The following is a 17,286-nucleotide window of genomic DNA, read 5'->3' as shown; positions in this document are numbered from 1 at the left end:
AAATATAAATAAAGCATTGATAACGAGATTCTATAAAGTAAAATGCAAACATTTTATTTATTGAGCAACTTGACTTTTTTTGAAATTACCACTTTTATTGTTTTGTTTTCCTAACCTTTTTCTTTTAAAATTTGAATGGTTGCCATTTGAGTCGATTTTTTCAATTTCATTATCATTTCTCTTTCTTTTTTGACTATTATAGATACTTCTGGTAACATTTTCATATTTTCTACTTCCATGTTGACCTGTGCTATATTCATTTCTGTTATTGGAAGAATTTTTCCCCAGATACAATTGTTTTGTCTTCGCTTCTCTTCTACGTTTTGCAACCAAAGAGTTTTCCACAGCAAACTCTACAACTAATCTTCTTTTATTCTGAGAATTGTATTCAAAACTTTGAGTTCCTTCTTCATCTAAACCTTCAAGAATTTCTTCTTCTGTGACCTCATGAGCATTAAGCCATCTCAAACCCATTAAAGCATGTTTATGGTCTCTAAATTCCAAAAACCCATAACCCCTGGATCTTCCTTCTTTTCCACCATCTTTTATTTCAATCATAATTTTAGCTTGTTTAATGACACCAGTGTTCTTTGTTTTCTTTTTTTTCAAAGCCGAGTTTTCAGTAGTATTATCATTAGGGATTTCATTGATTTGTTTAAATCTAGTAGATCTTGTAAGTTCTTCTTTAGATAGAGGTTGTCTTTTGTTTCCTTTTACTTCTTTAGCGAATTCCACAATTGCTTTACGACCTAAAGCTTTCAAACCTTTTTCAGTCAAAGATCTGGGAATATTTCTTACAGCAAGACGAGTAAGAGATAAGTGTAAAGAAGAGTTTTTGTTTAATTGGAAAATTCTCAAATTGTAGGATTGTTCTCTAATCGACATATCTTTTTTAGATATTAAACCTAATTTAAAAACTTTTGAATTTTCAGTTATTCTACCTTCATTCAACAAAAACAAATTTCGTTTATCTTTCTCATCAGGCAATTTTCCGAGATTTTCTAATCTTTTTTTTGAGTTTTGCTCAGTTAATACACTTGCTCTTTCTTTTGAAACAGCTGAAGCTATCGACAAAATCCTTCCCTCAAAGACATAAAGTGGAGGAACATCATCAGAAATCAACATAGATATGTGATTTGCATCAGGAGCATTGTTAAGACAGTTATCAAAAGATTCTTTTTCATAAAATGAAATAAAGCCGGTTCCCTTTGCCAAACCCGATTTTTTGTCAATAACAGGTAAGGCATATTTAATTTTACCAAATTGTTCAAAGTGTTCAGTTAAGCTTTTGGATGTAGCATCGTATGGAAGATTTTTGACAAATATTAGATAGGGTTCGACTGTGTTTTTAGGGGGTCTTTTTTCAAATTGGTTTTCTTCATCCTGATTATTTGATCCAATGCCTGTGCCATTTTGAGGATGATTATTTGAAAGCTTTTCCTCATCAGTTACCGAATCTTCTTCATCAGATTCATAATCGGATTTTTCATCAAGAGTCTTATCATCATTATCATCATCTGATTCTTTAGCTGAATTCCCAGACTCATCTTTTGAGTCATTTATGTGTTTTTCAACAGTTTTACTATTTTTGCCGTTATTGCTAACGCTTTTATCTTGAAGAGTTTTCCTATATTCTATCCATTTATCTTTTGAAATCGCAAAATCTATTGCAACTTCTCTATCAAAAATTTTTAAAGGATTTTTAGAATAGTAATCTACAGCTGCTTTAGCTGCTTTTTGTTTTTTCATTGTTATTATGGCAAAGCCAGACATCCGACTGTTTTCACCTCTTGGTATTATCGAGTTTAAAACACTACCAAACCTTTGAAAGTATTTTAATATCAATTTTGGTTTCTTTACCTTCCAGGGTAAATTTCTGATAATTAATCTTGGATTTCTCTTTTCTATTTCAGTTTTTTCAAAAAATTTTGTTTTGCTTTCATACACCTTTGTTGAAATATCTTTTTCAGGTTTTTTAGTTTTATCATTATTATTTTCATCATCATTTGCACCACTATTATGTGTGTCATCATGGTTATCATGGTTTTTAGTGGTGATATTTTCATTTAGATGTTTATCTTTATTATTAGATTTAAGCATAGGTTTTCTTTGTCTTTTCTTAGCATACTCGGCTAGCAACAATTTGTCATTGTATTTATGCAGTTTGCAACTGTCCAAAGCTATTTTACAATCTTCATTTGTTGGAAAAGTGACAAAGCCGAAACCCTTTGAATTATTACCTGCATCAGTAACGATAGCAGAGTGCTTAACTGGAGCAAAATTCGAAAAAAAGTCAGTCAATTGTTCACCTGTGGTAGTATATGGAATAGCTCTGACAAATAGGGTCTTCTGATCTGCATCATTGCTAGTCTTAGACTTAGTTTTGGGTGGATCCATTGTAATATTGATTTTATATAGGAAATTTGAATAATTCAATAAGATTTCAAACACAAAAATTTTCTGTGATGAAAGAAAAAAAAATTTAAACATAAACCAGATCTGTGGGAAAGTGCAGAAAGATGCAAAAGACACTTGGACTTGCATCTTTACTGGAATAAAACAACTATCACATGATAAAAGCAACACTTGGTTTCCCGGAATACACTTATCATGTGATATTTTTTAAAAGTTGCTCACGTGTATTAAAAGTCCGTCTGTGTGGTTATCCTTCCAAAAATGGCAACTGAAAGAAACATCCAAATCAAAGCTCATATTCAGTTTTGTTTTCTTACTTATTGCTGATTCTGTCTGCTGTGTTTAGTTTTTATTCCAGCAAGGAAATCATTGGTATAGTGAGAGCTGTTGCTTTGATTCAAAATGTCTGCTCTTGTCAAAAACAATCAGAGCTCTTCATCCTCCCTATCCTTCTCTGCCAAAAAGGCAAATACTGCACTTATCTTATCCGAATATCAAGACATAGAAAAAATTAAGAATGAACATTTTAAAATTTGGAAGAAAACTGTTCCATTGTTATACAACACAATTCAAACTCACGTTTTGAACAATATTTCTAACTCTTTTGAATTCATTGATAATGGCTTGAACAATGTTGAATATTCCAATGATAGAAATGAAGTTTTTTCAAAATTCATCTTGACTAATAATTTAAAAAATTCCTTGATTTTATCTTCAATCAGACTACCTTCGACTTTATTATATTCGAACACAATCAAACAAATTCCTATTCCAATTGGCTCTTCTTCTATTTCTAAATTAAAATTTACCAATGAGCTCTTTTTATCTGATCAAATTAATAAAATTTCAATTTTGAATAATTCCAACACTACTGCTAGTGATAATAACCCAAACATTGTTTTTTCCTTCTTGAAAAACGGGTCAATTAACCTATCCTCCATTAACTACTCTGCAAATAAATTGAAAAATTTAGATTATTTAAATTATCATAGAACTGAAGGTCACGCAATTGATTCCTATGTTAACCATTTGATTACTGCTGATAATATTGGAAAAATTGCTTTGTGGGATATTTCTTTAAGTCCTTTACCGCTTCCACTTAAATCCTACAGCCAAGAAGATACAGTCATAAATGATCTATCAATCAATAAGCAAATTCCTTCAATTTTTGCCTCTGTTTCAGATGATAAATTTTTGAATTTATACGATATTAGGTCAAACAATAATTCTTCTTTTTTCAACTCAAATAAATTTCATACTGATAAAATCAATTCAGTTGAATTTCATCCCAACATAAAAACTTTATTATTAACTGCATCCTCGGACAATACCATAAATATTTTTGATTTAAGAAATTTATCTCAACCCTTTAGAACTTTATTTGGATCATCATCATCCATAACAAGCTTAAAATTCAATCCATTATCCCCAAACTTGCTTGCTTCTTCTTCAACAGATAATAAATTGTATATTTGGGACTTAAATAATATTAATGATGGTTTATACACTTCTGACATCTACAATCAAGAAAAAGAGAAATACAATATGATGAATAATAATAATAATAATATTAGTAACAATAACAACAACAATAACAATAATAATGGTAGCAATAATAACAATATTAATAACAATGGTAGCAACAATGGTAGTGTTACCAATTCAAATATTGAAATTTATGATCCTTGCTTGAAATTTATTCATGCTGGTCATCTCAGTACGATTGGTCAATTTGATTGGAATCCTCATTTAAATAATGTAATTGGAAGTGTAAGTAATGATAACTTGTTGCAGGTTTGGTCTCCCCATTTAGTACTAGATTATGAAGACGACAGTCATCTTGATCAACCTGATAATTATAGTAGGATTGATAATGATAATCATCAAATTGAAAATGATATCAATGATGATAACGATAACGATAATCAAGATGAAAATATTAATGATAGTAACCAAATGGAGGTTGAAAATGAAAATGAAAATGAACATGAAAATAATGAAATTGAGATTGAAATTGAAAATGAGAACCAAAATAAGCATGAACATGAACATGAACATGAACATAACCATCAAAATCAAAATGAAGATAATGATAATGATAATAATAGTCGGATTGAAATAGAAATCGAGAATCAGAATGAAAAAAAAGTGGATTTTAAAGAAAAAAATGATACTGAAAACGAAATTTTAGGTCTGAATAAAATTGATGACAAAATTATCTCTCAAAAATATAACAATAAAGATGAAGTTAATGACAATAACAATGATGATGAGAATGGTGATGAGAATGATAATAACAATGACAATGGTAATGAAAATGATAATGAAAATGGTAATGAAAATGATAATAAAAATGAAAATGATAATAAAAATGAAAATGATAATAAAAATGAAAATGATAATAAAAATGAAAATGATTTTGATATGGATATTGAGGATACAGAGGAAACTGAAATAGACAATGAAAAAGTCATTGAAGATAATAACCTCAATAAAAATAAAAATAATCAGAATAAAACTGAAAATGAAAAAAACACTATAATTGATAATAGTAATGACATTATTTATAAAAAACAAAACAACAGTGAAAATAAAGATGATGAAGATGATGGAGATGATCATAAATATAACAAAAATAATGAAAAAAGTTATCTATCTAAAAAACGAGGTGAAGATAAAAATCTAAGAAATAATGAAGGTTTTTTAAAACAAGAAGAAAACAAGTTTGCAAATTTAATTCTATCTGCCAACAAAATTGCTGAAAATGAAAAGCGAATTAATGAAAATAATGTTGAATCTCAATTTCTGACATCTAACGAAAATGAAAATGAAAATGAAAATCACAATGAGAAGAAAAGCGATGCAAGCGCCATCAACACATTGCTTGATTCAAAAAAAAGTCCTGGTAAATTTATTGATGTTTCCAATACTGATGATAGTAAAGATGGAAAAATTCAAAATGAAGTGTCGGAAAATAGAAAAAAAATTGAAAAAAAACCCATTAAGCAAGTTGAACGCTTGGCTTCTTATCAAAAAGAAAATTTGGAAAGTAGTGATAAAATTCTTCAGGAAAAAACAATAAGGAGTGATACACTGAGTAATTCTACTGAGACTGAAAAATTAAATTTTGGGAAATTATCATCCAAGGAAGTTGAAAATTCTAATAATGGTGGTGAAAAAAATCAATGATAATGGCAAATTTTGACTGATTATAACATTCAATATACGTTCCAATTTTATCTGTGATATATTAGTATCTATGTAAATTAATAGTAAGATTTTTAGAAGATACATTGTTTTTAGTAGAATTTATTGAAAATTATAAAACAATAAACGCTATTTTTAAAAGTATTAGATATAACAAACATAATAATTTTTCAATTTAAATTACAATAAAAAGTTATAAAAAAGCAAAAAACCACATTGTTTATTATTAAAAAAACCAATATATAGTTTCAATACTACGATTAAATAATAATTGAAAGTGTACATGATGTATCATTTGAATTAAAAACAATCTTACTATCTCACAAAAATGAAAAGGGCGTTATTGAATAAACAGATATTACTTTTTATAATTTTATAATTTCATTCCTTTATTTTAAGATTAAACAAAGTCATCATAGACTAACTCTTTGATTGAGGTATGAAATTTTTTGATAAACATAAATTAATGTTTAAAAATAAGCTTACCATCTATGGGATTCATCTCCAGAAATCCAAATTTTTTCTTGATAGCCCAATAGTTGTTTAACTTTTTGAACAGTGGCAGCATCGCCCATATTTTTGCCAATATTGTCGCTAATTTTAATTGCATGTTTACCGTCAATTTCCTTCAATTTGATGACAATGTTTAAAGGATTGCTTTTTGAACCGTTTAGATTATGGAAGTCATTAGTAAAATAAGTGCCAATTCCAAAAGTTGGTTTCAAACCCAACTCGATAGATTTATCGTGATATTTTATGCATTTTTCAACATTTAAAGAGTCTGAAAAACAAATTATTTTTGAAAACTTTGGTAATTTACAAACATTAAAGTAGAAATCTGCAATTTTTTCAGCATAAAGCAACGGATCACCAGAATCTTGTCTTACACCAATGTAATTTGAAATATAAGGCTCTTTAAAATTCTTTAAAAAGGCGTCTGTTCCAAAAGTATCTGTTAAGGCTAAACCTGCATTTTGCAAGCCAACAGTATCACACCAAAACTTGAGAGAATTGAAATTAGCATTAAGATAATCACCTGTAATAGCAGCGATTCCCATAATCCACTCATGAGCTACAGTGCCGATTGGTTTTAAATTAAATTTTTTGGCAAAGAAAACATTGCTTGTGCCCAAAAGTAAATGCTTTTTCAGCTCAGGAACCTCATGTTGAAAGTAGTCGACTATTGATTGAAGCACAATTTGCTGAGAATGAGTGGATCTTCTTCTCCTGGTTCCAAATTCGGAAAAGGCACATCCATGATCAACCAATTTTTTGCATTTTTCCTTAGCTAATTCATACTGGCCATCGAAATTCCATTCAGTTTCAACAAATTTAAAATAAGCTTGCGACAATATGGCAAGTAGGGGAATTTCGTATAAAATTGTGTCCTGCCACTTGCCTACAACCTTCAAGGAAAGCTCAAACGTGGTTTGATCATATTCCAACCTGACATGTTCTCTTGGAGTGAGTTTAAAAGTTTGGAGATACTCAAAGTAGTCTGCAGGCAAGTACGAGACTTCCTTTTTCAAGTAGCGAATCTCATCAGTGGTAAACCTCAAAGCGCCCAACAACTCGATCTGGCTCTTCACATACTCGTACGACTCGAGGGAAAACTTCATCAAAGGAGTACGGTTTGTGTATTTAAACTCGACGTCTTGGGGAGAATTGACAGATGGCAAATGTTAGTAATGTGTCCAGCATCCACCGGTTGCAACAAGATACTCACCAACACTGGGAAAGTGCCTGTGAACCGCAGCATGCATCGTCAATTTGTACAAATCAGTGTCCAAAAGCGACGAGATAACACATTCTGCTGTACACGAAGCCATTGCTGCTCTGAGTCCTGCTCTGGTCGTGCTTGTGGAGCGAAGAGTATTTGCGCTACAGCAGTATATATTCCGAAACCTCACCTCCGTACTGGAAAATACACGTCATGCATATTCCAGCACGGCTCACAAACACCTCATTGCTCGGTCGAACAACGACTCCAAGGGAAAGTCGTCAAACTCAAAGTCCTCCTTTATCACTGCGTCGAACGTATGGCTGTTGATGTTCTTGCCATACCAGAAAACGTCCTCCACGTCTGCACTAGGTGGGTCTTCTTCTCGCAACGAACTCTGCGCCTTCACCACTGAGCTTTTCTGGTCAACTGCGCTCTTTAGCAAGCTCCTGAACGACGTCTCCATCTTCGCATCAGCAATTTTGTCCTTGGTGTTGTTATCCGAGGTGAGCCTGAGTATATTGTACTCGAAATCAAAAAATATGAAATCGTTGGTATTTGGCACCCATTTCAACGAGCATATATAGTTTTCAACTTTCTTCACACTGATGAAATTCTTGCTTGTGGTTTGGCAATCGATCATAAAGATTTTGGCATTGTATTTATAGGTCTGTGGATCGATATAGTTGACCGCCAATGCAATGATATTATCATTCTGGCTGACATCAATCAAATTCTTGCTATGAATCGACACTAAATTGTTTAGTTTGAACTGCCATTTGATCTTGAAATTTAACAAGTTGAAATTAATCAACTTATTTTTGGAAAGAATGATAAGATTGTTATCATTGTTTGTCAATTTTAATGATCTTATTCTGGTTTCGCATATCAACGGTAAAAGTTCTATCACGCTACTTCTATTAATATTGTTCAACTCGTGAAAATTAATAATTGAAATCTTGTTTTCCAACGACAAAAAAATAGTTGATGCGTCTTTTGACCAAACAGCTGAAATAGCGTTGGTTTTTAATTTAGGATTTCCCATAAAAAATTTCGATAATGACCAAATATGATTTTGCAAAACGTTACTATTATTAATGCTATAGTTTTCTTTCACCACATTGGGTTTCCATACTTTCAATCCACCAATATTATCAACCGTTAAAAATGAAACGCCCTTGCAATAACTTGAAGGAGCAGCCAAAATTTGATAAACATAGTTATTCGGCCCATGGGGATTCATAATTTTAGTAGTCAATTCCCAAGAATTTAGCACCTTATTAAATATCCAGAATTTTAATGTGAAAATTTCGTCACCTATTAAAAGTTTATTTTTGGGCGAAGAATATTTAAATGAATCAAATGTACACATCCAGGATCCATCATTAGTAAATGACACTAAATGAACTTTGGCTTCTTCAACATCTTTCTCAGATCTCACCTTACCAGCCGATTGTATTGCATTAATAAGATTTTGCGTAAAAACTTGCTCATTCTTGTTTAAATTAAATGCCTGTACTTGAGATCCATTGGGTATATACATGTAATTGGAGTTATTGTTAATTTCAAATGAACATGTAAAATCATGTTTCACCTTGACTAAATCTTTCAGACTGTGCTTATTTCCATTCACTTTGCCATTATTTTGAAAATCTTTAGATTTAGCCTTTAGTTTCTTGAGATCTTTATAATACAGTTCATAATTGGAAATTTCTGGTCGAATTGTATTAATCGATATCCTAGATGTAAAATCAATTGCGTTTAATACTAAATACTGAAGATCATTAACTCCATTCAATTGTAATGTCAAATTGAAATAACTGGTAGAATTAGAAATATCCAATATAGGTCCTGATAATCTCGGTAAAAATTGTTTCTTATCTGAGTTTAACTGCCAAAATACTAACACTTTCTCCAATCCACCGGATAAAAGATAATTATTGTCGGATGAAAATGAAAGAGCATTCACTTTATCAACATGCCATCTTAATGCCCTCGATTTATTAGAAGAATAAAATAAATTTATAACTCCAGTTTTAGATCCTAAAGCTAACACTCGATTATTTGATAATGCAATCGATGTCAAACTCGAATTAAAAACAATAGAAAATTGATTTTGCTGATTTTTATCGATCGTGTAAATCTTCACTAAAATATTATTATTTGTTGCAATTAAGAAAGCAATAGAATTCTTATTAGGAGAAACACTGAAAAATGAAACGTTGCTAACTTGTGTCAAATTCTTGTTTTGATATTTAAATGCCTTGTAAAATTCAATAAAATCTCCATTCAGTTCTGAACTGCTTAAATTTGAAGTCAATGTTAATTTAGCTGCGCATTTTATATTTGGCTTTTGACCCTGAGTTATAGCTATTATCTCATAGCTTGAATTAATCTTCAAAACTTTTAAAAACTTTACGCCTTCCACCTTTAATCTTTTAACTTCACTTTGGCTGTTTATATTAAATATCAAAATTTCCCCATTCGAATAAAACAACCATATAATATTAGTATGAACTGGATCATATTTCAAGTCAATAATTGAGCTGAGTTTCTTGTTGTCTTCAAATGAAATAGTTTTTATGCAAATCTTGTTAAGTAAATTATATATTTTGATTTGGTTGGTAAAAAGAACCAAATAAGTTTTGTTATCATTAGAAAATGCTGTAGTTGGATTGGATGATCTAACGAGTTTCCCACCACCTGCTGATATTATATTGTACTTTGAAAAATTGTTAATAAGTACCATTTTGATATCCTGTAATAAAAAACAATAATAGTTTAATATTTTATAAAAACCATGAAACTTTTCCACTTTTCAATTGAATATATTTGAAATTTTTCAAAAAAAAATCTTTTATCGCGGATATAACATTTTCAGCAAAAGTCCAACGTGCCAAAATCTCCGCGATAACCTCCTTAATTTCATTTCCAAGCTTTTTCATTGAATCTTTCAAAACTTGTTTTGTGGGCTTTATAAAAAATATCTATAAAACGAATATATCGAAATTCTATATACTACAGGCAATAGGAACTAACTAAAAAATTAACTATGAGAAACACAAGCAAAAAACACAGCATTAAACAGAAAAAATATGGAGCTCAAAAATAAAAAAAACTTAAACACCAACAGTTAAAATAGTAAAAATATGACAAAACAGAGGTTGAGAATAAAATAAAATAAAATAAAATAAAATAAAATAAAATAAAATAAAATAACAGCAATTGGGAAATTAAACAATTCAAATAAAGCAAATACTTAACAAGCTGAAAAATTAAAAAATTAACAAAATAAAATTAAAAAATTTAAAATTAACAAACTAAAAACTGAAAGGTTAAAAATAAAAAAAAGAGCTAAAAACTATATTTGAATCAATATTGAAAAATCAAAAATTAACTGGCATCTGTTTCAAAATCAGCTCAAAAAGTAATATATGGTTATGTTTTTCTTGTAAATAATCTGAATCCTTTGTTTTTCTTGGGTCCAGATATTGGGGTTGATACTAATTCTTGATTAAAACTGTAGCCAGAACTTGTAGATGATGCTCTTCTGTCATTTCTGTTACTTCTCATTTCTATTTCTCCTGATAAGTGGTAGTTATGGTAATTATCTTGGTTCAACTTTAAAATTTGAAATCCATCTGTTGTTATCCTTTTATATTTTGAAGGTAGCTTTAATGTTTCAAAAAGAAAGGGCATGGAATGAAAATTATCAATGTAAACCACTTTATTCGAGCTTGAATCATAAAACGAACTGTCAATAATACTTTTCAGAAAATTTTCCCATGAGTTTGAATTTGTTGCAATAAAATTTGGGCTTTCTGCATTATTTAATGCATTTTTTAGTCGCTCAATTCTATTCACAATATTAATACATTCACTTTTAACTTCCTCTAATCCAATCCCAATATTTAATGATAATTCAAGCCTTTTATATTCTTTGTGTTCTTCTACCTCGGTTTCACTGCCAAATGATGTATTGAAACTGCTTTTATCAAACAAACTGTTAACAGGTGAATTAATCGTACAGGTCTCAAAATCAAATTGATCTGTTTTTTTATTATGAGTGGAACAAATCAAACTAGAAAACTGAGTCATTCTTAAATATTTATCAATCAAAAACGGATTAGATGGTAATTCTTTTGCTAACTCCTGATCTTGAATGTTAATTTCGGGCCTAATAACTGTGTCACTTAAGTCAAGGTGTTTTTTGAATGTTTCAGGTTTTCTGTTTGTTATCTTATCCATGTAGTCTTTTAGTTCTAGTTCATGTTTTTCAATAAATTGATTCATGGGAATTAACCAAGGTTCTTTTGCACCAAACCTTCCTCTATTGGAAAATGTCAAAAGAATTTTCGCAATCAAAGTCAACGTTCTTTTATTAGACCCAACCTGATGATCTTTTGCCAATAAAAACAATTTAGGATTTAGCAAAGCCGGACAAAAAAATCTTAGAAATATAAAACCAGTTGTACAATTCAAAATCAATTGATACGCTAGTTCCTTTTCTAAATTTCCACATGATTCTTCAAATTTATCTCTAAATATTTTCATTTCGTATTTTATTGGATGAGGCAAGTCTGCACTTGAGGAGTAAATCGTTTTCCAAGTTTCTTCCATATATTTTAGCAAGTTATTAAAATTACTTTTTAAAATAGCGTCTCTCATCAAGGCATTCTTTTCATAAATTCTATTAGGATCAATTTCACAATTTAAGCCCTGGTTACTAACTTTGAGTACAATTTTGCCTATAGTTTTTTCTAAGTACTCTTGACCAATTCTAAAGTTATATTTTTCAATTGATTTGGTTAAAATAGAATTGCCTCGGAATAGAGTATTAAAACAATTAGCTGAAGCAGTTTTCATTAAGACATCATTTTCCGTACTTTTTGAATGTTGATTTGATGAGGCCTTGTTAAAAATTGATTGTAGATCATTTAATTCTTCTTCTATTAAGGAAGAAAACCATTTGTCTTCTATATTTAAACTTTGAAAAATATCCAATAGCATGGAAGAGTTTTCTTCTAAATTTTCCATTCCATCAACTAACTTGTTTGATTTGAAAAAGTTTATTAATTTTTTAAATGGCAATTGTAGTAATAAGGATTCTAGTTTTAAATAGTTTGTAGGAGATAATATAAATAATTCATTCAAAGAGATTCTAATGCATATTTGACCAACTTTGACTTTATTTCCATAATAGTTGTAAATCGGTATCCAAATTTCGCCATTATTGTTTGAATCTTTTATTATTGTTTTGGTGATTTTGACTTTACCAATTAACAAATCATTGAAATTGTATTGTGATTGTTCTTTTGGATTAAAGTTTAAAAATGTTTTTTTTAGTTTGAAATTTTTTGAATCGTCTGAGTCATCAGATTTCAAGCAAGCTTTTATTAATATTTCAAAGGATTCCCATGATAGGGGAGCATCGACATCAAACTCTTCTCTCCAAAATGGGGATTTTGAGCTTTTAACTACGGAGGAACGAGCCCAGGTGCAGTTCCAAAAATGTATTGCAGTGTAAATTCCCAGGAAACCTAAGAAATCTTCATCAATATCATCGTCATCGTTATTGTTGTCATTATAATATTCAGAATCGTCATTATTAAGATTTTCATCGTTATCGTCATTATGAAGCACAGGAATATCATCACCGATTTGTTTTAGACTTTTTTGTAAATTTGAGTTAAAGGTTGCTTCAATGACATCGATTTTAATTTTTTTTGATAGTCTTAAAGAGTTGCTTTTGTTATAGGAAGAGTGCATTCCGACATATTCTCTGCTTGTTAAGGACAATAGAGCTACAAACCAATCTTCGAAATCGATATGTAAATCGAAATCAAGAATAATTCTTTGATTTGTGCAGTGTTTTAGTTCATTGAATTTATGCTTTGAATTTTGGATAAAGAAGGGAGAAGAAGGGGTATCGATTGAGATATCGTTGATGTTAATAAAGGGTTTGTTTGATTTATTAAAGTAGTCGCTTCTTAGCTTTTTGATTATTCCAATATATAGGATATTTGAGGATTGGAAAATGGAATGGTTAATTTGTCTTATTTCCGAGGATAGTAGAGCCTTTATATTGATTGAATATAGTAAGGTGCCATCAGATTCTGAGAGAAGATCAAGAACCCCATCAAGTTTTAGTACACCCATTGAATAGAACCAGCCTTCGTGGACCTTTGAGGGATCATTTGGGTAAATGATATTTGATTCACTATTGAAGATTTCCATTGATTTTTTTTGTTTTGGAATTGGGCCATAAACTTTGAATCTGCAGACTAGTAAATTTTTTTGGGTTGAATAATTAGTTGTGGTTGGAGAAGGAACAGTCATGTCTAGGCTGTCAATTTCGTTAATATTTTTGTTGATGATTTTACTGGTAGTTGATATATCTATGATTTGGTCCACTATATTATTTGTGTTTGTGTTTGTGTTGAGATTGAGATTGAGATTGAGATTGGGGCTAGGATTGAGATTGGGATTGGAGTTAGAGTTGGAATTGGAATTGGAATTGGAATTAGTAGTAGGATCAGTGATAATATTTGAGTCGTTATTATTAAAGATATTGGAAGTGAGAAGAGAATTAAAAGAATTAAAAGTATTTATTAGAGGGGGGGCAGTTAATAATTTGTTTTTCAAGCCAGACAAACCCATATTTTGCCAGATTATCAAAGAAGATAATAGTTTGAGAAAGGTTAGTTCCATCTTTTCAGAAACTCTTAGGAAGATGGAATTAATTTTTTCATGTTCCTTTGGTATAATTTGAATTATATAAGAATTTTTAAGATTGGGAAGTTTAATCGTTGATGAGTGTAGGGAGTTTATTAGTATAATTTCCTTAAGTGGTTTTGGGTTATTGGTGTTATTGCTATTTATAGGATTATGATCATTTTGAGTCAGATTGAAATTATTTTGTATGGGGATAGTTTTAGAGGCGAATGAAAAGTTTTTTGGGGATGTGGGAGTATTTGGAGTTGAGAAGGATTTCCAATTGGAAGCATTAGATACGTTTGAGATGCTGGAGATATTAATTGGGTTGATTGATTTATTAGGAGTAATTTGCTTGTTTAGTGTGAGCTGGATAGACTTGTTATTTTGGTTAGATAGGTTGTGTGGTATGTTGGATACAGTTGATATAGTTGATATGTTTTGAGTGATCGAAGTGGTTGAAGTGGTTGAAGGGTTTTTAATTGTGATTGGAATATTTGAAACAGCAGTTAAATTGGAAGCGTTTTGATTTGAAGTTGAAATTCTCAGGATGATCAATTGGCCTTTATTGTTGATTTGAACTAGATCATATCGCCATTTGTTTTGGTCATTAATGGAGTACTCTAAGTCGCCGAAATACGAGCCTTTGTTTTCTTTCATAAGAAGTAGTAATAAATTGCCAAAGGAGTTGAATATCATTGCGAGGACGAGGGATATGAAACTGGAAGGATTATATATAATGGAAGGATAAAGTGATTAGACGATAGAGGAATCTAAAGAAAGAATAGCAGCGAGAGATTGGGGGTATTTGGATGTGATCCAGATGCCAAAAAGGACGGGTTGGGATGAGATAGAGATGGAGGTGGAGGTGGAAACAGCAGCAGCAGGAAAGTGGTTGAAGAAAGGAAAGGCGATGGAGAATCAGTGGAACAAACAGGATACAAAAAGAGTCGCAGATAGGGCTGTGAGAACAATAGAGCTCCGTTTTCGTGAACAATGCTGGGCCTGTGTGGTGAGCTATAAATAAGATCGATCAGTTCAGTTACAGCAAAATGAGAACGAGTTGTGGTATTTATCCACGTCCCGATCTGTCCTGATTGGCGTCCCGTCCTCATAGACAGGACAGGCCTCCCGCATGTCTCGATCCGTCCAAATTCCTGTCCCAAAGCGCTTCGAGCTCGACTGCGTTTTTGGCTGCTTCGACCTGCGTTTACAGCACGTGGTGCTCAGCGCCTTTGCCAAAGATCTCGAATTCGAACCCAAGTAGCAGAACAAAGCTTGAAACGATCTCTCATTCTTTGCTGGGAGATCGCATCTCCTTTTTTGAAATTAGGATGCAACTGGTCTTTGGGTTAATTTGAGAACCACTTGAGAGCCACCTAGCAGTAGATGAAATTCGATGCTTTGGGAGCTATTTGCTGAGTTGCCTTGTGGCCAGAACCCCGAAGCGAACGGAACCCAAACAGCAAGATAAGCAGAGCAGAAACTTGACAGACATTGCAAGCCGTGCAAAGGGTGTGTTGGCCAGTGGAGTTTTACTATCAAACACGCGCTTGGCTCCAGGACACGAAACGCGTGCCAGCAGCGCTGTTTGGCTCAGGTACCGCACCGCGCAGGCAAAAGTCCTGTGGTGACGTCACTACACTACTCGGTACTCACAGGTCTGTTATTAAAGTGTACAATATGGTGCACAAGTAGCTGCACAAACATGTGTGCAAGCAAGTGCGCAAATAAATGTGCAAATAAATACCCGGCATACCGTGCTCCTTGACAGGCACTGGCAAAGAAACATCGCAAATCCAGGCAGAACACAACAAGACTTACTCTCAAACAGCCAGAGGAGAATCCGATTGTGCTCGACAGCATATTTGCGGTCCAGTTTCATATAAAAGAAACAAATCAAACAGAACTTCTGGAGGAATTTCTGAAGCAATTCTTGAAACAATTCCTAAAACAGTTCCTAAAACAGTTCCTAAGCCAATTTTTCAGTTGGTGATTTACACCAATAACAACCAATCATATTACTCTCGAGCTTGAGCAGGTGTAGCTAGACTCTTTTCTTCCAATATATTTTTCATCTCGGCTTCTCCAATCATTGAATTCTCGAGAATTGACGTATCTGATTCCATTTCCTCTGAATTATTTGGATCGCATGACACCTTTAGAGCCTTTAAAGAGTCCAACACGCTGAAAGTGTCTTCATTCTTAATAATCTCAATTATTTTGCTATCCTTTGGTGTATCATCTTCGAGTTCCAAATTCAACAACCTTTTCAAGCCGGAAAATTGTTTAGCATTGCTATAGTAATTAGGAAAACATGTTAGAAATTTATCTTTAATTAAATACACATCAACAATAGATTAATCTTTTTTTTTATTCACTTACTTTTTAAATATTCTTTGTTTATGATAAAGCAACTGTTTAGAACAAGGCGACGCATTCATTTTGTCAGATGGAGAAACATAATGGTTGGTTATTCTATTCGTTCAATAAGCGTGTCAGTATTCTATAAACCCATTCAATCAACGCTTTCATCTGACTAATGCATACCTGTTTGTTTTATTCATTCTGCCAATATTGCTCTTTTGAATATATCTATCCTTTAATAATGGATGAAATTTCTTTAAAGCAAGTGGTGATGCTGCTAATTTACTTTTAGCTACCATTTTCAAATCCTATTTAGTTTCTTTCTTTCTTTTTTAATTGTATATTATACTATTACTACTACTACTAATAATAATAATGATAATAATAATAATAATAATAATAATAATAATAATAATAATAATAATAATAATAAATTATAATTAGTTATAAATTTTTGTATTATATTTATGATATTAAAATAAAAAGATCTTGAAATAAAATAATGATATTCATTTTATTATAAATAAATTCCACCTTTCAACATTTCCCATGAATTTTAATTTTCGCTCAATAGAATTTCTCTTTTATTATTAATTTTATCATTTTATCACTCGATAAAATGAAAATCGCCTTCCTAATTAAGCAATACATAAATACCATCGCTGAATAGTTCAAATTAGGCAAAATGTAAATAATCACGTGAAAAATCTTCATTATTTATCTGTCTTTTTTATTATCATTACCATTATCACTATCACTATTATTATCATTTAACATTATCATTACTTTTCATATTTATTTGTTATATTTAATTCAATTAAATGAATATTCGTAAGATTATTAGCTCATTTTCTTCCCATCTG

At 31.1% G+C, this 17,286-nt stretch overlaps 6 protein-coding genes across 6 annotated transcripts; 1 reads left to right on the top strand and 5 right to left on the bottom strand.

The window, feature by feature from the left end:
- Window positions 1–57: 57 nt before the first annotated feature.
- On the bottom strand, window positions 58–2,397 carry NOP4 (mRNA-binding ribosome biosynthesis protein NOP4; the record flags this gene model as incomplete). The annotated part of the gene is made up of 2 exons (XM_020190789.1): window positions 58–1,904; window positions 2,016–2,397. The coding sequence occupies 2 exons, from the start codon at window positions 2,395–2,397 to the stop codon at window positions 58–60; spliced, it is 2,229 nt and encodes a 742-aa protein (XP_020045641.1).
- Window positions 2,398–2,762: 365 nt separating this feature from the next.
- ASCRUDRAFT_77090 (WD repeat RBAP46/RBAP48/MSI1 family protein) lies at window positions 2,763–5,746 on the top strand. Its single transcript, XM_020193720.1, has one exon. It carries the CDS (start codon window positions 2,818–2,820, stop codon window positions 5,602–5,604), a length of 2,787 nt encoding a protein of 928 aa, XP_020045640.1. The 5' UTR covers window positions 2,763–2,817; the 3' UTR covers window positions 5,605–5,746.
- A 358-nt stretch (window positions 5,747–6,104) lies between these two features.
- On the bottom strand, window positions 6,105–7,451 carry NPT1 (nicotinate phosphoribosyltransferase; the record flags this gene model as incomplete). Its single annotated transcript, XM_020190786.1, has 2 exons — window positions 6,105–7,276; window positions 7,349–7,451. The coding sequence occupies 2 exons, from the start codon at window positions 7,449–7,451 to the stop codon at window positions 6,105–6,107; spliced, it is 1,275 nt and encodes a 424-aa protein (XP_020045639.1).
- Window positions 7,452–7,574: 123 nt separating this feature from the next.
- Window positions 7,575–10,091, bottom strand: NAN1 (Nan1p; the record flags this gene model as incomplete). Its single annotated transcript, XM_020191981.1, has 1 exon — window positions 7,575–10,091. One exon carries the CDS (start codon window positions 10,089–10,091, stop codon window positions 7,575–7,577), a length of 2,517 nt encoding a protein of 838 aa, XP_020045638.1.
- Window positions 10,092–11,416: 1,325 nt separating this feature from the next.
- On the bottom strand, window positions 11,417–14,083 carry BUD2 (GTPase-activating protein BUD2; the record flags this gene model as incomplete). Its single annotated transcript, XM_020189439.1, has 3 exons — window positions 11,417–12,882; window positions 13,000–13,688; window positions 13,995–14,083. Coding segments are annotated over 3 exons (2,244 nt in total), but the record flags the coding sequence as incomplete, so codon positions are not given.
- Window positions 14,084–15,713: 1,630 nt separating this feature from the next.
- ASCRUDRAFT_77085 (uncharacterized protein) lies at window positions 15,714–16,751 on the bottom strand. Its single transcript, XM_020193719.1, has 3 exons — window positions 16,607–16,751; window positions 16,442–16,534; window positions 15,714–16,354 (listed from the first exon to the last, which is right to left on the bottom strand). Exons 1-3 carry the CDS (start codon window positions 16,720–16,722, stop codon window positions 16,078–16,080), a joined length of 486 nt encoding a protein of 161 aa, XP_020045636.1. The 5' UTR covers window positions 16,723–16,751; the 3' UTR covers window positions 15,714–16,077.
- Window positions 16,752–17,286: the final 535 nt, after the last annotated feature.

This window comes from Ascoidea rubescens (assembly GCF_001661345.1).
Source record: "Ascoidea rubescens DSM 1968 unplaced genomic scaffold ASCRUscaffold_12, whole genome shotgun sequence".
NCBI classification, from domain to species: Eukaryota; Fungi; Ascomycota; class Saccharomycetes; order Ascoideales; family Ascoideaceae; genus Ascoidea; species Ascoidea rubescens.
The sequence above is the reverse complement of the archived record's forward strand: the minus strand, read 5'-3'. Positions and strand labels throughout refer to the sequence as shown.